Source organism: Sapajus apella, unplaced genomic scaffold, assembly GCF_009761245.1.
Source record: "Sapajus apella isolate SASKATOON/1434 unplaced genomic scaffold, GSC_monkey_1.0 scaffold102, whole genome shotgun sequence".
NCBI lineage: Eukaryota > Metazoa > Chordata > Mammalia > Primates > Cebidae > Sapajus > Sapajus apella.
The window spans coordinates 4,095,079-4,120,842 of NW_022437042.1; the positions used below are offsets into that span (position 1 = coordinate 4,095,079).

At 38.2% G+C, this 25,764-nt stretch overlaps 1 protein-coding gene and 1 non-coding gene across 6 annotated transcripts in view; one reads left to right on the top strand and one right to left on the bottom strand.

The window, feature by feature from the left end:
- Positions 1-21,934, bottom strand: part of CUL4B (cullin 4B) — a 33,358-nt gene extending 11,424 nt beyond the window's left edge. The window contains exons 1-17 of one of the 5 annotated variants that reach the window (XM_032258407.1): positions 21,767-21,934; positions 20,470-21,012; positions 18,313-18,428; positions 10,089-10,192; positions 9,501-9,570; positions 8,732-8,805; positions 7,770-7,932; positions 7,403-7,492; positions 7,020-7,102; positions 6,291-6,358; positions 4,957-5,075; positions 3,689-3,881; positions 2,603-2,707; positions 2,004-2,114; positions 1,463-1,548; positions 739-801; positions 262-369 (exon numbers count right to left, since the gene is read on the bottom strand). In XM_032258407.1, coding sequence (XP_032114298.1) covers positions 262-369; positions 739-801; positions 1,463-1,548; positions 2,004-2,114; positions 2,603-2,707; positions 3,689-3,881; positions 4,957-5,075; positions 6,291-6,358; positions 7,020-7,102; positions 7,403-7,492; positions 7,770-7,932; positions 8,732-8,805; positions 9,501-9,570; positions 10,089-10,192; positions 18,313-18,428; positions 20,470-21,012; positions 21,767-21,794 — 2,124 coding nt within the window. In that variant the 5' untranslated portion in view covers positions 21,795-21,934. Of the gene's footprint in view, positions 1-261; positions 370-738; positions 802-1,456; positions 1,549-2,003; positions 2,115-2,602; positions 2,708-3,688; positions 3,882-4,956; positions 5,076-6,290; positions 6,359-7,019; positions 7,103-7,402; positions 7,493-7,769; positions 7,933-8,731; positions 8,806-9,500; positions 9,571-10,088; positions 10,193-18,312; positions 18,429-20,165; positions 20,313-20,469; positions 21,013-21,766 lie in introns of those variants that run through there. The other 4 variants (XM_032258408.1, XM_032258406.1, XM_032258409.1 and 1 more) reach the window with 4 other exon arrangements.
- LOC116536660 lies at positions 7,605-7,708 on the top strand. The gene has a single exon (XR_004262752.1). It is a non-coding gene; the product is annotated as a small nucleolar RNA U13 (small nucleolar RNA).
- Positions 21,935-25,764: the final 3,830 nt, after the last annotated feature.

Here is a 25,764-nt window from a genome sequence, read left to right on the forward strand (position 1 = left end):
TATTTGGTGTTGATGTGTTTACTGACACACACTTTTAAAAGTATCTATGCCAGGCCTGGTGGCTCACACCTGTAATCCCAGCACTTTAAAAGGCTTAGGCAGGGGAGATAACTTGAGCCCAGGAGTTCAAGACCAGCCTGAGCAATACAACAAGACCCTGGGTCTCTAATTTTTTCTAAATATCTACTTTTAAATGACAAGCAAAATGGAAGTGCTATGACTTCTATGCCTATGACTCAGGTTCTGAACAGTAACTCTTACCTCTGGTGGTAAATGAACTTCCATAGGCACATATGTTGGCCAATAGCCCATTGTCAGGATATTCACAGTTAACTCAATATTTCCCGGAACATTCTGATTCTGCATATACTAAAAGAAGATCAACACACACACTGAGATCTTAAAACTGTGTACATTTCCTAACCTAGTTAAGAAGTTCCCTGTTATGAAATTACATGCAAATACTGGCTATGCTTAAAATAAAAGGCAACTATTAAGAGGACTTTAAATGAAGCCTACACAAAATGCACTAGGCAAGTATAGAGGTTTACATTGATACAAAAACATACAAGGACCACATGATCTCATTATAGGCATTGTCAACTTAAATAATTTTTCACATAAAGCTGGGCTGTTATAGGATCTCTTTTCCATTATTTTCCCCAATAACACCTGCAGTCCCCACCTTTCAATACCCCTATATGGCTTAAACACCTTGCAGCAACCCCTGTTCCTCACCCCACCAGCCAGCCCAAGTCTCCAGTTTTTCGCTTGCTCCACTGCCTGTCTGCAGGGAGAGACCTGGAGTAGGGAAGGAAGAAGAGGGGAAAAGGGCAAAGCAGATAAGCCCTATTCTGTAGCTACTATAGGATCTATAATCTTACTGGCCCTGATTTTTTTCTTAATTCTTTCACTTCCACTTCCCAACTTAGCAACATTGTGGGGTACAGAAGTCACTATTAAAACCCCAAAAGAGGAAAATTTAATTTTTCATCACTATCACCTATGTTCTTCAATATTTCAAAACTACTTTCTACCTACATCTTCAAAACTGTGGATCTAGCTTTCTACTCCCAATGTCCCCAAAGACTTTATACAGCTACATTATCACTTCTCCTCTCCCCACTGCAAGCTCTGAACATGCAAATCACCAAATGGTAAGATGCTGGGGAAAGCCCTGTTCCCACTATCTACCTATAGCTCTTCTTGTACTGACCTCAGTTCAACTCATTTTATTTTTATTTTTGTGTTATTCTGGGTGTTTGTTAAAAATAAATCCTAAAGTAGGTCAAATATACTTGTATTTCATCGATTTTTTTCTACTGTGAATATCACCTCAGTTGCCATGAAGTAATTACAACAAACATGTTTCTATTTATCCTCTTCTGTAGAAATCACAGTGAGCAGATAACTAAATATAACTAAGTTTGAGGAATTAAGTAAGAGTTTAACTCACTTTTACCTGTTTGAACTGAATCATGATGTCTTTAGAAAGTTCCATGTCTTTAAACATTCCTTCAAGTTTGCTGGTGAAAGCAGCTCCGCATTCTATTAAAGGTGTTTGTACATGTATAATATTTTAAAGTGGTAAAAAAAAAAAAAGAGGTTTAAAATGGGAAACATGAAATACAAAACTTATTTTAGTATGAAGTATGATCTGTAACTATTCATAAGAATAAAAAGAAATCCTTACCCCAAAGTGTATGCCCCATTAATTCAGAGTCAAACTCTTTAATCCTGTAGTAACCTTATCTACTATTTAAATATAAAATAAATGGGAAATTTTTATACAAGTAATAAAACCAAGAACAAGGTTTTATCCTCAAAAACACAACAGCTCTGGATATATGTACAGTAAGTTGGAAACCTCAGGAGCTTGCTTAATTTATGTTTTCATCATATATACATAGATATGAATGACAAAAGAGGAAACTGAAAGAGTAAAAAGATAACATTCTCCTTCAAAAATCAAAGAAAAGGAATGGGAAGAATGAGAAACCTACCATGTTTAAGTTTGGACAGCATTGATTTTTCAGCATCTACAGATGCACTCTTCCCAACCAACAGGCGCTTGGCTAAATCTTTCTTATAGAAGGCCTCAAAAACATCCTTGCCTATGTAAAAAACATGCAAAACTTATAATATCCCAATAAAAAGTTCTGACAAAACTGCTTCAAAGTGCTAATAAATCACACCATTATTCCGTTATTTTACTTTACACATTTTATCTAAGTTTGTTAAATGTAAGCAACAATAGAGATTCATTTTTGTGCCAGACATTTCAAAGTTTTTATTGTAAAACTTTTTTGCATTTAATTGTCTTTATTGCATTAACTTTTCTTCAGAAAAGATTTTGTGGACTGGTAGCTTTGGTGCAAATATTGGAGAGATTAAAGTAGCAAAAACTAAGGCACTTCATACTAGAAGAGTCAAAGCATAGGATGATTAGGTAACATTCCTCAAGTACACCCCCAATGAATTAAAAACAATTTTAAATCTGTAATTCCTAAATAAATATTCCCTCCAGGTTGAATATACTTGCTAGCTTCTTTGTTGAGTACTATTTTAAAAGAAAAATATTAAAACATCAGTAAATACTTACCATAGATAAATCTAAATATGATCATAATTTTATCCAACATTTTCTCAAGTTCTTCATCTGTAGCTTCTTTGTTGCCTGCACGAAGCTTTGAATCTACATACTTAGCTAAAATGGGGAAGAAGTTTGTTGTTTAATAACCAGGGGAATACATGAAATACTGGGCACTATACCCAAAGAAGAGTATGATACACTGAGTTTTTCAGTACTTCGGAAATTTATATGCGCTTTTTAAAGTCTCCAAAGTGAGGGAGATCAAATGACTTGTTCAATGCCATACAGCTAATATCAGGGCCTGAACGCAAACCCAAGTGTGCTGACTCCAGATCAAATGTACTTTCCACTATTCTGATGTTTATGGATATCCTGTAGGGGAGGCTTCATGTAGCCCTATGAAGGCATAATCAAAGCCACTGAAAGACATGGGACATCTTCTGAAGTGTCTATTTTACAGGGATAATAAGCAATCTTAAACATTACTTTTCTATTAAAATAAACCAGTCACATCACAGAGTAGAAGGTTAAAATTTGCTACATGTTTAAGGATAAATAATAGATAGGCTGCAACAAAATTTCATCCTTTTGGCAGAGGACCCTAGACCTTCTCAGGTTACCTCCTCCTCTGACACTAAGGGTACTTGGATGGAAAAACTTGAGAAGCACTGTAGTATATACGACATCCTTACATTAAATGGACCCAGATTATTAGGTTTATTTTTGCCCTGGACTTTTTCCTTTTTCACTGACAACTATAATTTCATGCTGCCCTTTCTTACAGTTTGAAATAATACCCTGCCGCATGTCTAAATCCCTTTAGGCTTGGAAAACAGATAAGCTTATTATCAATAAAGGTAAATAGGGCCCAACATACTGTCTTACAAAGAAGCACATTATGTTTGACATGTAGACCTTCATTCAGTATTTACATCTACATTTTTAGAAACACTTTTCAAACTTACTATACCTGCTAAGCAACCTCAAACAAATGAGGAATTAGTAATACTACAACTTGTAAAAATTTCAGACTGATTAAGATTTATGACTCAAAGAACATCATTAAACAACTTGAAAAAGGACTGGAAAACATACCTATAAGTTCAGCCGGTTTATTTGGTCTTTTGTTAATAAATGTTTCGAATGCTTCTTTCATGGCATTGATAAATTTCTCATTCTTCAGAAAGCAGATATCAATTATATGGTCAACCTTATCTTTAAAATCCAGCAATTCTTGAACCATGGTTTTATCTTTTTCAGGATTAATTACAATAGTGCTGCCAAATGCCTAAAACAAAAAATTCCCACTTTTTACTGAATTGTCTACAATGAAATTGTAAATGAATTATCTACAATGAAAACAATCCCAGAATCATATTTTAAGTGGCATATATATTTAAAGATCTTAAAAAAGTAAAATAAAGCTATTTTTAAGATGGAATCTTGCTATGCTGCGAAGACTAGTCTCAAACTCCTGGACTCAAAGGATCCTCCTGCCTCAGCCTCCCAAGTAGCTGGGGTTACAGGCATGCACCACTGCACCTGGCAAAATAAAGCTGTTTGTGAAATGAGGAAAAAAATATAAAGTGCTAAAATATCCAGACTGATAACCACTCATCTATAATCACAAAATAATAAGGAATGATCACAGGGCATATGATATCATAACAGGGTACTATTAAAAGCCTCTGGGATCTTTTCCTTATTTTTAAAGAAGTCAGCTTTCAAATTCCTTAAAATGGCAATCTGGCTTTCGTGTAAGATTGAAAAAAGAAAAGAAATTTGGGTTCAAAGTCTTCTTTCTTTTCTACACTCACTGCTTTAAGTGCTAGAGACAGAAATCACGTCAAACATCAATCAGGTTTTATAGCTGATATGCCACACAGCTACCATTCTCAGGTTAACTGTTCTCAAAATTCCTATTACTTTTCAAAACAAATTTAAAATTCCCTTAAAAAAATGGATCAAGGCCAGGTGCGGTGGCTCACGCCTGTAATCCCAGCTCTTTGGGAGGCCGAGGTGGGTGGATCACTTGAGGTCAGGAGTTCTAGACCAGCCTGAGTGACATAGTGAAACCCTGTCTCTACTAAAAATACAAAACTAGCCAGGAATGGTGGTGTATGCCTGTAATTCCAGCTACTTGGGAGGCCGAGGCAAGAGAATTGCTTGAACCCAGGAGGCGGAGGTTGCAGTGAGCCAAGATTGCGTCACTGCACTTGAGCCTGGGTGACAAGAATGAAACTTGGTTTCTAAAAAAAAAAAAAAAGAAAAAAATTGGATCGAACAAGAAATGCTTGCCAATATGCATTCTTGATGTGTAGATAAGCCATAAGAGAGAAAAATCACAGGTAAATTGTTAATACCTTGATGTATTCAATCCACTGCTGCAAAAGAACCTGAACTCCACCTCGAACTCTACTGAAGAGCTGATACAGGAGGGACAAATCTTGAATTCGGTTTTCATCAAGGAGATTATTTAAACCTGTATTTTAAAACATTTTGGCATTAAAATATAGTGAATAAGATGATCAGACATTTTAATCAAATCTGAGTTATAATCATTATTGTGATACTGGTTTGAACTACGCCTAGTCTGTATGTGAGTTGTAATGTAAGATTTTCCTTTGACTTAAACCCAAACATCTCTCTGGGTGAAAACAAAATATGGCGACTTTAGTCACTATAAAAATAAAAATAGGCCAGGCACAGTGGCTCACACCTGTAATCCCAGCACTTTGAAAGGCCAAGGCAGGAGGATCAATTGAGCCCAGGAGGTTGAGACCAGCCTGGGCAAAATAGTAAGACCTCATTCCCATTTTAATTTAAAAAGTTAAAATAAAAATAAAAATGGTTAACTGCATAATGGTTTGTACCATTTAGAATGATAGATTAGAGACATAAACAAGTTTATAAAAACTGGTTCACATAAATATACATTATAAATACCTCATATATATATTAGCCATATTATGTACATAGCTACATTTCAGAATATTGGAAACGGCCTGTGATATGTCAAAAGCCATGCATAAATAGGTCAAATTTAAATGAGGCTCTAATAAACATTTGATTTTCAGGATGAAATAACAGTATAACTGCATTAAATTTCTAAATACATAAATTTTTAAACAAAAGAAAATATTGTTGGAGAGAAAGGTAATGCCTATTTGTGGCATTCTCAAAGTAAAATGCAGGGTATACTCTAAGATCATTTGGGATTAGAAGTGCTTGGTTTTACATGCCATGAACAACAACAGAAAACGCTCACCACTTTAGTATAAGATAGAATACCTTTCCTTACTGAAAGCTTACAAATTAAGTCAAGAATTTCCCACTTTTTGTCTTTTCTTTTGTTTAAAGAGATGAGAGTCTCACTATGTTGCCCAGGCTGACCTTGAATTCCTGGGCTGAAGCAATCCTCCTGCCTCAGCCACTCAAATAGCTGATACTACAGGCACATATCAACCACTGTTTCTTTATTGGTATTGGTGGATCCCTTTCTTCTAGTTCCTGTATCTTTCAGATAAGAAAATTGGCACCTCCAGGAAGTTTACTGTGATTAATAAGGATTATGTACATCCTCAGAAATGCAGCCACAGACTATCAAACTTTTAAAAGGGCAACATCTTCAAAAATTCCCTACTAGTTTGCCACTACCATTTAAAAAGTAATATCTTATTTACAAATTGCCAATTACCTTTCTGAAGAATTGCTGTTAAGTGTTCACCTAGGAGTTGTTTTTCTACAGTAGCAATTAATGACTTCCTGGGAGAAAAAAAAAAAAGTTTAATATTATTGACGTTTGACTTCCAGAAAATGTTAAGCCTCTCCTGAGGAAAAAAAAAAAAAATCAAATAGCTCATTTTGTGTTAATTTCAAGATTCCTATCCTATGTATACATTTATTGGCGCTTAGAGTTACTATACCTTATACCTAAAAGAAGGAAACACAAAGGAATTGATGGGAAACATTTTTTAAAATGCCTATTTTAGAATTCAGTCTACGTCATGAAATAAATATCTCCATGATCTTGCTGTAGTTGGCTTTTTCCAAGTTTTGTTACTTTTATCAGGAAGGTAAAGACATACTATTTACAGAAGCCCCTCGACTGACAATACTTAGGAAAGCACAGAAATAGGGGAATCCACTGAATTTTAACTGGCCTGAAGAGTTTAATGATCACATCAATCTCTAACATTATTTCTAAATTACATTCTAAACACACACACACACACACCCCCCCCAATAATTGAATCCTTGATGAAAACTAATTAACTAGGGAAAGAATAACTTGAAGCTTGCATTATGAAAACAACTGTTAACATTTCAAATCACAACTGAAAACAGTTAATTGTTAGGATGCCTAAAGTGCTACAAGTGATTTAACGACAGTTTAAGACTATTACATTAAGCATGCAATACTTACTGGGTGGTCTGATCTAAGTAAGTAATAAGTCTGTCTGCTTCTTCTTCTAGACGTTTGTTAACGTGATGAAGATATTCAGGAACCTACAAAGATAGTTTTTTATATTATTGTTTTCCTCCCCATAAATCACTCAGAAAATGTCAAGTCCAAAAGATCCTGGGAGCAGCCCTGCCAAATGTGACAGGGTAGAATCATATGTAAAATTATAGGTAGAGTTTATGATCCAGAATTCTGGCCTTTAAGAAGAGAGAAAAGAAAGGAGCACCTAAGTGAGAGAAGAGCATCACAATGTTGGGAAGATAAATGCAAAGGGAAGTTTATATTCTACAAAGAAAGGTCTATTGTGAGAGACAGTGAATTTATTAGTCATGATTTTTAAATACCTCTCTTTCTTGCATTAATTTTTGGCCTTCAGCTGCATAGAGCCGGTTAGTTTCTTCCAAAAATCGTTGTTCAAAAGAATCTTGATAAATCTGGGAGGGAGAACAAAATGAAGGATATGATTTACTTAGTAAATATTTACTAAATGTCCTCTATGTCTATATAAACAGCATTATGGATTTGGTTTTTAAACATCAAACTAGGATCCTTTCGTAGTTTAGAAGCATGCTGATTGGGGTTTTATGCTCATGTATGAGATGTGCTTCCCTCAAACCTTGTTATGACATCAGCACATTACCTGTCTGATGTGGGGGAAAATAACTAGGAATAGCAATCAACTCTGTATAATATGTGCAGTGGTTAACTTACTTGCAAATCAGATAGCATGCTTAAAAGGCTTCGGAGTAAACTTCTATCAATTGCTTCACCATTCCTTTCCCTCTCAATCAAGAGAAGGATGCCATCAATTGTCTTATTCTGGACTTTCTGATCACTTATAATATGAGCCCTAAATAACTCCAGTCCCATGTCCCTAAAATAAAAAACACATATAATCTAAATTACTTCACAATACCGCTTCTGAAGAGGTTTGCTTAACTTCTTACCACATGTTCCCATGTTAATTATAGCCCCAGGCTTTGAAGCAGCAATTGTAAAAGAATAAAATCCACACATTTAATTTTGAATAACATTATTAGATTAAAGCATACAGGAAACTCATTTTGTGTTTAATGAGAAGTGAAGCTAAATTCCTATTTTCCTCCATAACTAAGTTTTGTTGTATTACTTCTTTTTGTGGATTTCTTTCTTGCTCAAATCAAGAGACAAAATTATTTCGAAGACATAAAACAGTTTTCACTGTACTGGCATTGAAAGCTTATTTGGTTATTTATTAATTGGTTTCAATACTCAAGAAGCAGGGAATTCTGTCATTGCTGTAAGCAGATGATAGGTACATGATAGGGGGAAGAGTTCATGATACTATTCTATTTTCATGTATAAATGGACTTTTCCATAATGTTAAATGAGTGAACTCTTGATGATCAGCAGCAAACTGAATCACACTCATAGACATTCCAGAGCAAACTTTAGTCCCCTTGATTAACAAAAAACTTCTTCAAAAATTAATATATGCCCAGGGAATGTTAGCTATCTTCAATATTGGCAAAGACAATATATTATTAGGAAGATAAAACTGCTACAAAGGAAAGTCTAGAAGCCAAATGTGAATTTTTAGAATATTCACAGTATTGCTTATACTCTTTCATTAGCGTAATTAAGATCTGAGTATGATTTGGAACAATCTTTTCACGTTTTACTGGTATCCTTACCAAATGGAGGGTAGCATTGAATTCTGAAGAACGTAAGTTCTATCCAGAAACAAAAAAATGCTCCTGATCATGATCTGCCAATGGAAAAAAAAAAAAGAAATCAAACAATTTTTATATGTTGTGAAGCTGAAATATTTGCTTTCAGTAAGAATAAAACTGAAGGGTTCGTCTGTATATATATTAGATTACTAGGATCTAATGTGCAGATAAACACACCTATCTGAGAATATGCCCATATCATTTTTATTATTCGACTGTCTTAATCCTTGTTGTGTTTTCGAGAAAGGAAGGCACTTACAATGACCCTCCCCCCTCTGACTTATTACCTGAGAAGTAATTGAAAAATAACAGGGAATCAAGGGGACACTCACATAATTCTTCCTTAGCCACAGTGCTAGGCAATGAAGCTGCCTTACATTACAACATGTGAGGTTTTTAGTTTTTGGTTGGGGGTTGGGGGGATGGATTTTAAGATTTTGATCTGTAGACAAAATGTAGCTTTTTAATGAGATAAATACATTTTTGGTAAGTGTGACAAAAATAAAAATGAACCTAAGGTGCGAGTCATTCTGAAATGCAAGTTTACCTGTAACCTGTGGTTTTAAAATAGAAAACTCAACCAAAACTAGTTTCCAATATAGAAAAGGAACAGATATTGAAGCAATCTCCCTATTGCTAAGTTTTAAAAATTAACATTCCTGCATTTGAAGAAATGTTTTTAACTATTAATACAGTGTTTAGCTGAAACATAATACCTTTTCCAGCTTACCATTTGTCTGCAATGGTTTTGCCAGCATCTATCAATCTTCTTTAGAAAAAGAACACTATCCAATGAATCCCTGAAACATATGTTAAGGATATTTTAAAGCATTTAGTACACATAATATGTGCCATGTGACAGACAGCACATTAGTCTTAAATATGAATACCTTGTATACTAAATGAAACCAAATGGCACTTTATTATGGACCAAAGTGCTATTTCTTTATTTGTAAAAGAAAAAAAAAGTGGATTATATTAAAAAACACCTTTAAAAGCAAGTCTTAGACATAATTGAACCTCATGTTTTCAGTTTATGATTTCCCTTAGATTATTTTTCCTCAAGTAGAAATCTATTAAGGCAAAAAGGGTAAAGACATAAGGACATCATATTTACATGAATACCACATGTAGTTCTGGACACGAATTAAGGCTGAAAAGTCAACATGTATTTCTTCTTTCTCAAAAAACACTAGGCACAAAAAAATATCAAACCTACAAAACACAGGCATTCTACTTCAACCTGGGTTAAATAGTGAGGGGTAGGGACGGAGAGGAAGACAAAACTACTTAAGATTTTTTGTTTTAAAAAGGATATTCTCTGAATTGATGAATCTGTGCTTTGATGTGATCTTCACAGATCTGTCTCAGCTGTTTGTACAAGTTTGCAGAAATCTTGTAAGAACAGAGATTTTCTACAGCCTGCAAGTTAAACACATACTTTCTTGAGGAGAGGATGAAGGATTTCTCAACTATTTACATTGGATTCTTATTAATTTGATATTTCTATCACATCAGCTTATTAAAAAGGGTTATTCATCCATTTAAGACACAAGGTAAAACAAAATATATCAATGTGAGTGGCAAACTTTTTCATAACCAATATACTGTATCAAAAAACAACAAATTACAGGTTGAATATCTCTAATCCAAAAATCTGAAATCCAAAATGCTCAAAAATCTGAAACTTTTTGAATGTCAACATGATGCTCAAAGAAAATGCTACTTGGGCTTTGTGCAGTGGCTCATGCCTGTAATCCTAACACTTTGGGAGGCCAGGGTGAGAGGACTGCTTGGCTAGGAGTTCAAGAACAGCCTAGGCAACTGTGATGGTTAATATTGAAGGATACAAGGTACTGATCCTGGGTGTGTCTGTGTGGGTGTTGCCAAAACAGATTAACATTTGAGTCAGTGGGCTGGGGAAGGCAGATCCACCCTTAACCTGGTGGGTACAATCTAATCAGCTTCCAGTGAATATAAAGCAGGCAGAAAAACGTGAAAAGGAGAGAGGCGTAACCTCCCAGCCTACATCTTTCTCCTGTGCTGGATGCTTCCTGCCCTCAAACGTTGGACTGCAAGTTCTTCAGTTTTGGGACTCAGACTGGCTCTCTTCAGCTTGCAGACAGCCTTTTGTACGACCTTGTGATAGTGTAAATTAATGCTTAATAAACTCCCCTTTATATATACATCTCCTACTAGTTCTGTAGTTCTGTCTTTCTAAGAGAAGCTAATATAGCAAGAAAGCAAGACCCCATCTCTACAAAAAAATTAAAAATCAGTTGGGAATAGTGTTGTGCACCTGTAGTCCCAGCTATTCAGGAGGCTGAGGCAGGAGGATCACTTGAGCCCAGGAGTTTAAGGTTAGAATGAACCATGATTACGCCACTGCACCTTGTCTCAAAAATAAAAAAGCCGTCTTGTTTCAAATGCTAATCATTTTCACAAGCAGAGCTTCATTTTGGGTTTAAAAAAGAATTTCACCAATTGTTTATGTACCAAATGGGTCAGGCAGTCCTACTACAACTGAATTAAGATTTACTTAAACTTTCTTGGGTTTTCCTGAACAGAACAAAGCAGACATTACTGCTAACAGTATGATAATGAGTATAATACCAAGAAATTTTCACCAACATTTCAGTTTAAGAATAGTTAAATATAGATTTTAAAATTTGTGCCCAGGCATGGTGGCTCATGCCTGTAATCCCAGCACTTGGGAGGCAAAGGTGGGCAGATCACAAGGTCACGAGTTCAAGACCAGCCTGACCATGGTGAAACCCCGACTCTACTAAAAATACAAAACTTAGCCGGGTGTGGTGGTGCATGCCTGTAATCCCAGCTACTCAGGAGGCTGAGTCAGGAGAATCGCTTGAACCCAGGAGGTGGAGGTTGCAGTGAGCCGAGATCACACCACTGCACTCCAGCCTGGGTGACAGAGAGAGACTCCGTCTCAAAAAAATAAATAACATTTGTACAACTGAATTGACACCAATTACAAAAGAAATGACTGCATTTTTACTTCATTCTAATAACTGAATTGGTCTTCTTTTATACTCAGATTCCAGAGGATGACCTTCAGATTTCAGTAAGTTTCTTGTTATGTATATATCAAAGACTTTCAACTTTAAAACAACAGGCATGGGAAGAAAACTCTGATATAATCTACAATTCTAAGTGGTAATAACTTAAATATAATACCAGGATTCCTTTCTAACCACAACAGAAGAAAAAAATTCCATTAAAATGGACTCTGGCTGGGGCATCCAAGTTCTGTGGGTTAGAGTGGAATTTTATAAATATGTAGTTAGAAGTCACATTCCCAATATGCAGGTCCAGTAAATAAATTAGGAAATGAAAAGAACGCTTGGCCTGGCGCGGTGGCTCACACCTGTAATTCCAACACTTTGGGAGGCAGAGGAGGGCAAACACGAGGTCAGGAGTTTGAGACCAGTCTGGTCAACATAGTCAAACCCCACTTCTACTAAAAATACAAAAATTAGCCGAGTGTGGTGGTGTGCACCTGTAACCCCAGCTACTCGGGAGGCTGAGGCAAGAGAATCGTGTGAACCTGGGAGCCAGAAGTTGCAGTGAGCCGAGATCATGCCATTACATCCCAGCCCGGCAAGAGTGCAAAACGCCATCTCAAAAAACATCAAGAAAAGAAAGCTTAAAGGAAACCTCTTACACCACAAGAGAGAAGTCACCGCGCCTCATCAGGAAACAGTAGGCGAATTAGATTGAGCAGCTATGGAGGAATAAGGCTGAGACTCTGCTGGCCTGCCCACTTCTCATGTGACCTGGGGCTAGGTCACAAATGCCTAAGGGAATTTACCTTTATTTCATGTGCCTTTCTGTTCACACAGGTCCTCTGTGCACTGGCCCTCTTCCTCCTTTAGTATTCCTCTCATTGTATCTCACCATTCCTTTTGAATGACTCACATTTATATCTCTGGTTAGATTCTGTCACATGACTTAGTGCGTACTTCATCTTTCCACATTTCCCATTTCCAGTACTTTCCTAAGTCCTATTTATCCCATTTCCTTCTGCTATGTTCCCTTCTCACATAAAACAGTTCTCGACACATTTACTTATCTTCTCACACAAGATACCATATTCTCTTACTAATCAATTACATCCCACTCCTTCCACTAAGTTCCTAATTGCCTCAGCTACCAGTGACTCACATGGCACTTGCACCCATCTTAACACACTGACATGTCATTGAGTCAATACTATTTATCTCCCCCCAACCACTGGATACTTCTTGCACAACACTGAACAAGGAATGACTGTGTACTAAGTACTCTTCATCCTATTACATGCTGCGATGGAAACAGGAATAAGAAAGTATTTGAGATAAGCTCTATTTTACTCTAGATCTTTGAAAGTACTTTTAAAAATATATTATTTACTATTTGTAATAAACAGATTCTAGATAACTTTACAAGTCTTTTTTTTTTAAGACCTGATTCTTGCTCTGTCACCCAGGCTGGAGTGCAATGGTGCGATCTCAGCTCACTGCAACCTCTGCCTCCTAAGTTCAAGCAATTCTTGTGCCTCAACCTCCCCAGTAGCTGGGATTACAGGCGTGCACCACCTGGCTAAATTTTGTATTTTTGGTAGTGATGGGGTTTCCCCATGTTGGTCAGGCTGGTCTTGAACTCCCGACCTCAGGTGATCCGCCCGTCTTGACTCCCAAAGTGCTTGGATTACAGGCATGAGCCACCATGCCTGGCCCAAAAACCCCACCTTTTAAAAAAATAAAATAAAATAAACAGCAACAATTGTATTGATTAAAGATTCAGTAAAAAGAGAAATACATAATAGACTAAGCTTTAAGACATCTATAGGGTGACAAAAGTTACACAGAATCCAACAGCTAGTCATCAACACTGCTAAGAATCTAACTGCTTTCTTATAACCACTGACTGCTTAAGCAACCAGACTTTACAATGGATAATAACCTATTCTATTTGCTTCCAGTCCTGCAGTCATCTACTCTATAAATGAGTCATTAATAGAAAGGTTCATTATTTACAGTTTATTTCACAAAAAGATAACCAGAGTTCCCATTATTAATAATAAATAAAATCATTTTCATCAAAATTGAAGCATGGACTAGGCTTGACTTTAAAAACAGCTAGAGATTTATAGTAAAGATAAATGTTACACTCTCCTGTACAAACTTCCAGCATCTCCAAAAAAGGTAGCTGATCTTAAAATACTGTACTAGGCTGGGCATGATGGCTCATGCCTGTAAGCCTGGCACTTTGAGAGGCCAAGGTGGGGATGACTGCTTGAGGCTAGGAGTTCGAGAACAGCCTGGGCAACATAATAAGACCGCCCCCCCATATCTCTATTTAAAAATAAATAAAACACTGCAGCATGAGCTCAGAATAGGATTATGAAAATAATCCTATTTAAAATATTACTTAATAGTAAAAAAAAAACTCACACCAAAACCAAAATTTCAACTTTAAGATACCACATGTGAAAACAGGACACATTCTTTATAAGCATAGAGGGATACTGTTCCTAGAGATTTTCTTTTTCTATTATTTTTTCAATTTCACTAATGGTGTCTGCTGAAGCACAATTGGAATGTAATCTACTTATCAGCCAGTTGTTCTGGCCCGGTGTAGATTTAGAATTTAAAAATGTGTGGCTTCAAATCTCTAAAATAAAATGTAATTTTTAAATAAAGACTTATTTTCTAAAGACTCAAACTATGATTGATGACACATACCAATATATAGCAAGGACTGCGATAATTACTTTTTTTTGCAATATTTCATTTACGTCTAAAAAAACCTTGCCATATAGGTAGTAGTTAGTCTCACCATCTTGTAAATGAGGAAACCAAGACTTAGAGAAGTAAGTTGTCAGAAGTCATATGATGAGTCACAGATCTGTAACCTAAGGCAGGCTGAACAACTCAAAAGTCACTGCATTTAATCAGTCTTGTTTGTAGTCAGTCAAAAACAAGCAAGCAAGCAAACAGAAAAGTCAAATGAAAACATTAATCATTGCCTCACACCCACAGGATATCAAGGTTGCCAAGGAAAAATAATTTTAAAACTCAGGTCAAATTCTCATTTAAAATTACTTTAAAAAGACAATGTTTGCTTACTGCAAGTATACTAAGAACAGCATGTTCTTTTATAGAAATTAAAAACTTAGTAGGCAGTACATGCAACACTAGGGACTTCCATACTTAAAGCTTTAAAGCAAAATGTTTTTTCATGCAGAAGTAAGTTCTGAGTAGATATATGCCAGTAAGTGTTTACTTCAGAGAAAAAGGGTGGGACAGGGGTTTGGAGAACTTCTGTATAACTATATATTTCCATATTATTCCAATTTCAGCAGAGTACTTTTTCTTCTTTTCTAATTTCCCACTCAGGTAGATTGAGAGAGTACTCTAATTACAGTCTGAGTCAAAATCAAACAAGCACCTGAAGTCTAGATTATATGAAATAGCTTCACCTCCTTTATTCTCCTTTTTGAACTTGAACAGCTCAAAATAATCTTTCTGAGAACAATCCAAAGGAGCATTTATAAAATTAAGGTCAAAAACTAAAAGAACTAAAAACCAATGCTTTTTAATTCATTATGGCAAAAGCAGTAAGGTATTAAGAAAAATGCAAATAGTGAAGTTATAAGACTTGTGACTAGGTTAAAGAAATGCAACTGAACAACAGCAGGTAAAATTTACAAAGTACAAGAAAACAAAAACAAAAGATGCAAGCTCTATGCTCTTGAAATAAAAAAATTTAACAGCATCAATATATCAGGAAAAATATTTCAAATCAAAAATATTCAAGGTAAAGTAAGTAGGGTTCATTAACAACTACAATAAACATTTGTTATCAATATGGACTATATAAAATAACACATTGAAATTAAATATGCTGTATACCAGCATACCCAAATAAACACCACTTATATACATGCACAGATAAAAACACTTTCAATGATAAAGAGCTTTTTTCCTAAAGTAAAACAATTTAATTGCTTCAAACACTGTACTATAGTGGTATTCAAAGTACCAGGGTGTATTAGTGAGCTGGTATAGCAGTAAAAGCACATTGAACTAGAAATCCAGCATCTCAGGTTGAGTTGCCCCTGCTCTGCCAATACGTGACTCTGTGCAGGTCATTCAACTTCTCTGAGATTCAGTCTCCTCATCAATAAAGTGGGGATAGGCCAGGCGTGGTGGCTTACACCTGTAATCCCAGCACTGTGAAAGGTGAAGGTGGGTGAATCACTTGAGGTCAGGAGTTTGAGACCAGCCTGGCCAACAGGTTAAATGCTGTCCTTACTAAAAATATAAAAATTAGCAGGGCATGGTGGCAGGCGCCTGTAAGCCCACCGACTCGGGAAGCTGAGGCAAGAGGATCACTTGAGCCCGGGCAGCAGAGGTTGCAGTGACCTGAGATTGCGCCATTGCACTCCAGCCTGAGCGACAGAGAACACCTCCAACAAAAAAAAAAAAAAAAAAAAAAAAAAAAAGTGGGGATAATAACTATTACCCTACGTACTTCAGAAAGGGTTTCTGAAATGCTTATATGAGATACTGTAAGATAAATCCCCTTTGCAGGCTGTCACACACACCACAAAAAAAAAATATTGGACCATATGCTCTCTTCAGGCCTTTCCAAGTCTGGTTTCATATTTTGACTTTTATCATTGTACATCTTAGAAGCCACATATATACTATGCCAAAGGAGCAAAATGAAATGGGCTTATTCTTAACAGCTTAGTACTACAACTACTAGCTGACGTTTACACAGCATTATAATGCTTATAATATTACATGGCATTATTACTATGTGTTGCTGACTAATTTTCACAGCAACAGAAACTGGTGATCTCAATTGATATACAACAAGTGAAGAAGCTATACTGTGGCTTGTGAAAAAGTCTGACTAGTGATATCATCTTATATTTGTAAGATTATAGTGCCTGGAGATGTTTTCCACAAATATCTTATTTGATGCTTATAAGCAACCTTGTAAGATAGGTAGGGCAAATATTATTTCCTCTACTTTAGACAGGAGGAAATTTAAACTGAGAAGGGTGGCTGGGTGTGTTGGCTCATGCCTGTAATCTCAGTACCTTGGGAGGTTGAGGCAAGAAGACTGCTGTAGCCCAGGAGTTCAGGACCAGCCTGGGCAACATAGCAAGACCCCCATCTCTTAGAAAAACAGGAAAAAAACTGAGAGGGGTTTAGTACCTTGCCCAAGATTATGAGGGTAACAGCAGTCAAAACTAGATTCCAAACCTATCTTCTGACTCCTAATCCAGGATTTGCCCATCACCATACTAGCTCTGCAACTAAAATAAACAAATGCTGATAAACCGAACCAACATCATTTCTTATAAGGTGCTTATCAATACAAAAATTCAAGCTATTGTACTCTGAAGTATCTTTTAACACCAAATCCCTGACACTCTAATGGAAAGTAATTTCTTTATTTTTTAATTTTATTTATTTATTTATTTTTTTAGGGCCAACAGCCTTCCGAGCAGAGAGCCTCAGGGGCTGACAGCATTTGGGGCTGAAGGCCGGAAAGCAACTTCTTGAATTGGTTGTGTGTCAAATACACATTAGGGAAAAAATTATTGGTAGCAAGAGACTGCCCTTAGTAACTGCCCTTACCATTATATTTAAGTTAAACATTTCAGTAAGGACCCATTTGCTAAGCAAAGAATCTGAACCTCAGGCTGAACTGCTGGACTACAAACTGCTGCTCATTTCTGGGCTAACGTGTGTCTTGTAGCCCAGGATATAAGAAAAACATAAAAAGCAAGAAAAAAGAAATGTCTACTATTAAGACGGTAGAATAAATGATATGAATAATATCTGCATGTCTTGAGGCCTTTCCTAAGAAAGAATCATCGGCCTGGTGCAGTGGCTCACTCCTGTAATCCCAGCACTTTGGGAGGCCAAGGCAGGCAGATCATGAGGTCAGGAGATTGAGACCATTCTGGCTAACATGATGAAACCCCGTCTCTAATTAAAAATACAAAAAAAAAAAAAAAAAAAAATTAGCCAGGTGTGGTGGCACGCATCTGCAATCCCAGCTACTCGGGAGAGTGAAGCAGGAGAATCACTTGAACCCAGGAGGTGGAGGTTGCAGTGAGCAGAGATCATGCCATTGCACTCTAGCCTGGGCCACAGTGAGAGACTCCACCTCAAAAAAAAAAAAAATTATCACACTAGAATGACATGTCACTAGAAATCATCTTTCGGATCCATGCTATAGGATTTCATTATAGGTAGAATTTCTATTATACCAAGGTACACCTAAATGTAATTCCTAATCAGAACGGTCAAAGATAAGCACAACTTATACCTGTATTACTGTACCCATAGTTTCTGTGAGAATACGTGGTCTAATAATAGAGTTCACCAAATAATGGAGAAACTAAAATTAGAAGGGAACCAAAAGTCTACTTAAGAACCTATTTTGGAAAGCAAAATCCACATACATCCCACCTCAATTTATGATAATCAAATCTGGTTATCCATATTAATACATACCTGGTAGAGTTCTTCTAAATTATACTTAATTGAAGTACTATTCTGAATAGCTTCCACTGCTTCTTTCAGTTTTTGCCAGGTTTCATCTGTGTAGTTTTCTGGTAACTTAGGCTTATCTAGATGATATGTAAAAGGTTGGTATCAGAATACTATGTCAGATATAGTAACCAAAGGTCCATAAAATACAATAGTATTACTATTTTTAGGGTAAATTGTGATCTATATAACTATTACACCTAATCATTAAAGTAACCACTGTATTTAAGCTTAATATAAAGAATAAAATTTGAAATGCCATAATACTGTTTAAGTCATTTTGACTCACCTATTAAAACTGAAGGTGAGGTTTTTCTCCTATTGATTGTATTGCTTCAAAAAAATAAAAATTCAAGAATGACCATAAAAAACAACAATCCTGATCTTATTTCATCATGTGTAAAACCTAAGTCGACATGAATTTTTAACCTGAGATTTAAAATTATGTCTATGTGCAAAGTATTTTATAAACCTCTTAATCTTCCCAACAATACCCTGAGGAATCTATTTTACAACCGAGGAAACTGAGGCTGGAACTAATTTAGTAAGCTTGTCCAAGGTCATCATAGCTAGTCAATGGCAAAGCTGGGATTCTAATTCATGTCTGTTTGACCCCCAAATTTATGCAACATCTACAGAAATATATACATCTTAGCATTTATGATCAGAGTGAAATTTTTAAAGATTGAAACATCCAAATAACTCAAGAAAATAGCTGCATTTTCAGAATAGAAAGAAACATCTTACTGTAGGCTTTAAACTTCATTGACTAGCAATGAGCAGGGGAAGAAAAGTTTAAGCGGACCAGCCAAATGCCTTAATAATGTGCCTTTATTTTAGGAGGGAAAGAAAAAAAAATCTCTGAAACAAATCTGCAAATGCAATCAGGATCATTACTCATTTCTTTAAAAACCTTTGGCTATTAAATCCATATATTTTTAAGTGAAATAATGAACATGTTAGTCAATTACAATTCATATCGACTTCAGAAAGCTCTACGATTAAATCAGAAACTGAGAGCCTGAGTATGGGAAGGTAGCGATATAAAAAAGAAAGGGTTAAAAATAGACAACACCATAGCCATCTGCTTGAGACAAAATAAAGCATATTCCTGATTTCCACACAATGTTGGAATCACAAGCATAGAGAACGTAATCTTCTCAATACTAATATTTAGCCACAAAGCACTTATCTCATATATGTTACTTAAGTTCATTCATTTACTTCTCTATTTAATGAACATTGTAAGCACTGATTACCTGGCAGTTAAGGGTGTTGAAAAGTCAGTCAGAAAAACAGAAACACATTCAACAGATAAAAATTAATTCAGCTCAAATACATTTTAAAAAATTGCTGATTCTATATTTGCATCAATGCATTTATAATACTCTCCATCACATATCTCAAACACAATCTGAACAAATTTTCCTAAAAGCTGCAGGTCGATACTTTAAAATCCATCTTAGTGATGAAAAAAATAGATGTAGTTATTGTTCCTATCTTTAGACTAGTGGTACACAGAGTTACTACTTCTGTGTATACACAATGTTTTTCACTTCCAAATCCTACCTTTGGAAAGAAATGCAGAGAACATAAATAAATTGTTCTCCAAATATTGCTTCCAAATGAGTTTCATGAATACAGTATTAAGTCTAATTACAAATCTTATGTGAGCATTAAAAGATCACCATTGCTACCTGCATTTCTAGGCACTGGATAATGTGGCCTACTGAAGCATAAAAATAAAAATCCCAGCAGTGCCAAGGCTTGCTATGCACCTGAAATAAATAAACCTCTTTAGAATACAAATTTCTCACCTGTAAAATCCGGATCAATCATACTGATTGTCAGTGTTATAAGGAATAACAGATTAAATACAATAGGTTGAGAAAGACCTCAAAATACTGCACAGAAACACCCGGTGTATGCTTCAGCACAAGGATCCTAACCACCCCCGGAAAATGAACCCTCCACCAAAAAAGGACCTCCCCTCCACCTCATTGATTATGCATAAAACATTAGGCCACCTCCAAACTGTTTAATATATTAACATAAATAGAGCACGTGACCCCTCGAGTGTCAAATCCTTAGTAGGTGATTATGGATTTTGGCCTTGGTTACCTTTAAAGTTCTTGATCACTAACTTCTTAGCAGAGCCAGGCTTGCTGTTAGCAAAGCTAGAGACGGTGGTAGAAGATTTGGCTAGGCCGTTTGCATGATGCACCGAAGCCACAGAAGAGATTAATATACTCTTATTTTTAAGTTGCTGCTGCTGAGATGTTGCAGCAGTTGGTGAAGATGAGGAGGAGGAGGAGGAGGATTCCTCAGCCATCTTCGCATCAAACCCTACAAACTCCAGGGTGTCTTCAAAACGCAGCTTCTTCTGTATCGGTACGTGGCTGGAAGCAGCCACTGAAACCCCCAGGCAGAAGGACGAGGTTGAAGGGGATGCCGAATCCCTGGGTTGTAAAGGAGGAGTGGAAGAGGAGGAAGAGGTGGAATCAAAGTCTTCTCTCTCGTTACTACTGTTACTGCCGCTACTGCTGCTGCTGTTTAACTTTCTCTTCTTGGCAGAGGTGGGCGGAGTGGTGCTGGTATTACCATCAGTGGCAGATCTGACCTCCTGAGCAGCAGCAGCAGCTGAGGGACTGGGGGAAGAAAAACCTGTTGGAAACATGAAAATAGCGGGGTCAACAGGCAGAGGAGCATCAAAAACCTACGTTTATATGCCTGCGTGCGTGTAGGAGAGAAGGTGGCAATGCTAGAGGGGGAAGGGAAGAAAGAAGAGAGGAGAAACACAGAGGACGAGAAGGAAAGTGAAGGGGGGGGCTACACCGGGGGAATGGGAGGGTTTGGGAAGGCGGGTAGGCTGACACCAGGAGTGAGCAGAACGAGGGGGGAGAGCGAATGAGGAGGCAGACAGGTAAACGGCGGTGCCGTCCCCCTCCCCTGCTTTTCGATCTCTCTCCCCCCTTTCTGCGGGAGCGACTCAGCGAGTCTGTGAGGCTGCAGCTCCTCCTCCTTTTCTCCCTCTCCCTGGGAGGGGAGAGGCGAGAGGCTGTGGTTGGGGGGAAGGGGGAGGGGGAAAGAACCGGGGCTTGTTATTGTCAATAGCACAAGAGGCTAAAGATGGCGCTATTTCCGGTCACGCGGAGCCGAGGGAGGGGCGGTGTCAATCTCTGGGAGTGGGGGTGAGGGAAGCGCAGCAGCCGCCCGGGGGGCGGGGGAGCTCACGCGTTGCGGGGGGCGGCGGGAAAGGGGCGGCTGAAGCGCCCTAGACGCTCGCGCTAGTTCGCTCCTGCTCCCGCTCCTCTTCGCGCTCGCCTTTCCTGTCAGCGCTTTCCTTTCCTGGCCCACTGGGAACTCCCACTCCCTCCTTAACGGTCCCGCGGGAAGCTTCGCGCCGCTGCGCCCTTACCGGAAGTGACCGGACAGACACTTTTCATAGCGCCCAGATCCCGAAGCCCCCAGGTCCGCAGGACTTGAGTGGGGGGGGGGGGGGGGGGGGGGGATATGGGGGGGAAGAAAAGTGGATAGGGAGGAGGGGGCGGGCCTTCGAGACACCTTCGGAGCTCCTGATTGGAGCTTTCTGAAGCGAGGGGGTGGGGGGTGGCGGGAGAAGGAGCGGGAAGGAGTCTGAGGGGGAGGGAAGGTAGTGACGGCGAGGGGCGGAGTGAGGTAGCTGGGAAAACGGAGGTGGAGGAAGAGGAGGAGAGAGGGAGGGACGGAATAAAACGTCAGTGTACCGGAGAATGGAAACTTTTGAAAGAGATAAAAGAATAAGGAGTGGTTGCAAGGCTAGGGGAGTAACCCTAAATAGAGGAAAACATAATCATGCCATTATGCCCGTTGCTGGAAAGGAATGTCACGATGTTAACATAGGAAAGAAGAAAAGAGCTAAGATAGGAAGAAAAGGACTTTTTGATTCGGTGCCGCTATTAATTGTTTCTCTTTTATCTTAAGGCACCACAGACCCAAGGCTGAATCAGGCCTGAGTTTTGATGCCGTTCTCATTCTGGTAGCTGTAAATCCTTTTACCTTCCTACCAGGAGCATTTTCTAAGCTGGCTGGCCAAATTAAGGGTGCACTCTAAGGTGAAGAAATAGGAACGTAACTAACCCCTCACCCACCCAGCACTATGCCCAGGCCGTCCTAACCCCGACTCCATCAGTCCTTAACTCAGTAATTTATAGACCAAAGCTAAGACCCACTTCCTCTTTTTGCCAAATCTCAGCTTATACGCTGTCCCAAAGGAGAGACATTTTAGAACAATATCGGCAAAAGTCAATGTTTTCTACCAATGTGTTTCATGAGCTTACGCTTTAAACTTGATTACTGATTTTTTAAATCTTTAAATTTGGTTAAATTAGCAACAATAAACCTTGTAAATTCCCGGTTGAGAGTTTTTACTTAACCTTGAGGCATTCTCAGAGGGAGGTAACACAATGTCAAAACTCAATTTGCCAACCTGTTGATCATGCTAACTGCAGAAGCATTCAGTGAGCATGTTTGGTAAGGCACAATGCAAGGTCTCTGCCCTTGAGAAGCCAGTGGGGGAAGATAGTTTCAAAGCTAATTTCCATAACAATACTGTAACAGATATACAAAGTGCTGTCAGAATAGGCAAAACAAGAAATTTGGGGGAAATCTGGAATAGTCAGGAAGAATTCTACAGAGATTATGTTGATGCTATGTCTCAAAGTGGGAATTGCCAAAAAGACAAGAGGGAACAGTATGAAAGGCATTCTGGGAAATGGAAACAAGAGCAAAGCAAGGAGTTGTGAAAAGGCCTGGCCTGTTTATGGAAACATGGAAAATGCAGTGAGGCTGGAAAGTAGGATGTCTCGCTGGGAGTAAGGAAGAGGAGGCTCAAAAGTGCCTGGCACACCAAGCCAAGAATTTGGAATCTACTCTGTAGGCGATCATAGATAGCAGGGGGACAATCCAGCAAGCAGAGCTTTTACAAACCAGGAGTGACAGGATTGTGAGTGGAGTAAAAGCAGCTTGTATGGCATAGCTTGTGATAGGTGAATCAGAACTCTGCAAATAAATCAACTTTCTAACTTTGTTTAAACAGGCCCACTTGTTTTTGTGTCTTGAAAAGTCCCTGATTAAAATGCAAATCAACCTTGGGCATTATCAAACAATATCATTGCTATTTGATGATAGCCTGCTAAAAGCAAGGCTCTACTGGAACTTAGAACCCAAGGCCCCTGAGAAGGGAGACAGGGGCCTGAAAGGGGACAGAAGGAAGCATTCCTATCTGTTTTGAATATACCACATAGTTTTGTTTGTTTGTTTGTTTTTTTAAGACAGAATCTTGCTGTGTCATCCAGGCTGGAGCGCAGTGGTGTCATCTTGGCTCACTGCAACCTCTGCCTCCTGGGTTAAAGCGATTCTTGTGCCTCAGCCTCCTTGAGTAGCTAGGACTATAGGCGTGTGACACCACGCCTGCTAATTTTTTTTTTGTATTTTTAGTAGAGACAGGGTTTCGCCATGTTGGCCAGGCTGGTCTCGAACTCCTGACCTCAAGTGATCCACCAGCCTCAGCCTCCCAAAGTTCTGGGCCTACCATATAGTTCTTGCTGCCCAAATAGAAACAGTAAACTCTTAAGGCCAGGAAAGATGCATTAAAACATTGAGCTTTCCTTTATCATGTCTCATATTTTACAAAACGCTGAACAACTGTAAATACAGGGTAAATGCTTATTGAATTGAATGTTTCATTGAATGTGGATAAAATCATGCTGTATCTTTATAAGGGAGGATTAACTGGCTCATTTTCAGGATTTAATGAACAAGGTTGTTCTAATTCATGTAGTTAAATTCTTTAGGAGGCTATATGAAGTGGTAGCCATTTAAAAAATACAAATATTAGTGCAACTGAAAGGGAATGGACATAAGAGAAGGCTGCTTTTGCCATACAAAGATAAACTATTCTACTAACCTACATGATAGCTAAGTCCTGTTAATATTTAACTACATTCTAGTAATAATAATTCTCAATCTCACATGGTTATCTAAGCCCTTCGGTCTTCTGAGTTATAGCTTGGTTTTAAAAAGCACAGATCCAAGCCAGGTGCGGCGGCTCATGCCTGTAATCCCAGCACTTTGGGAGGCCAAGGTGGGAGGATCACAAGGTGAGGCATTCAAGGCCAGCCTGGCCAACATGGTGAAACCCCGTCTCTACTAAAAATACAGAAATTAGCTGGGTCTGGTAATGTGCGCCTGTAATCCCAGCTACTCAGGAGGCTGAGGCAGGAGAATTGCTTGAACCCAGGAGGCAGAGGTTGCAGTAAGCCAAGATCGCACCACTGTACTCCAGCCTGGGTGATACAGTGAGACCTTATTACAAAAAGAAAAAGGCTAGGTGCAGTGGCTCAGGTCTGTAATCCCAACACTTTGGGAGGCTGATACGAGTGGATCACCTGAGGTCAGGGGTTCAAGACAAGCCTGGCCAACATGGCAAAACCCCATCTTTACTAAAAATACAAAAATTATCCAGGTGTGGTGGAGAATGCCTGTAATCCCAGCCACTTGGGAGGCTAAGGCAGGAAAATCACTTGAACTCTGGAGGTGGAGGTTGCAGTGAGCTGAAATTGTGCCACTGCACTCCTGCCTGGGCAACAGGGCAAGACTCTGTCTCGAAAAACAAAAACAAAAACCTACCAAGTTGATTTGTAAAATATCTTTTACATCAAGAACCAACTAATTGAGGCTAGCTGAAGAACATAAGCATATATTCTATACACCCAAATGTTTGCCAACCAATGTTAAACACATTCTTAACATTAAAATACATTTTTAAGGTTGAACTCACGGGAACCACAATAATCAAGATGTGTAATGTAGGACACCATACAATTATAGCCATTATCAGACTCAACCAGACTGGGCACTTAACACATACTTCATATTTAGGATCTTTCATCTTGTGAGTTCAACTCATACCTTAGAAACATTAATTAAACTTTACAATGCTACCACATGAGGTATAGTTATTATTGGCCGCCTTTTAACCAAGCTGTTTATAAAGGTAAGTATGCACATAAAGGAAGAAATATAAAGACAGGGACTAGATCTTATAATGTCCATTCCTTTATTTCTATGGACATCTCCCTAAAAAGTCAGAGTGTAACCCGTTTCCCTTTTTGATCACAGGGATCCGCCAGGGTGCTTGGGGAATCTAGATGTGTAATATAATGTAGGACACCATACAGTTATAGCCATCCGGGGTGCTTTAGGTCCTCTTCAGATATAGCAGTGGCTTGCCACTAGATAGATACTCCTGGAAGCCTTCCTATCCAATGGGTGGGATTTTCCTTAGGAATAGGAGAGACTGCTTGCCCAGGAGAATCTGAAGATGTTTCTGAAGCAAGCATTGTTTAAGAATGTATCAACAGGCCAGGCGTGGTG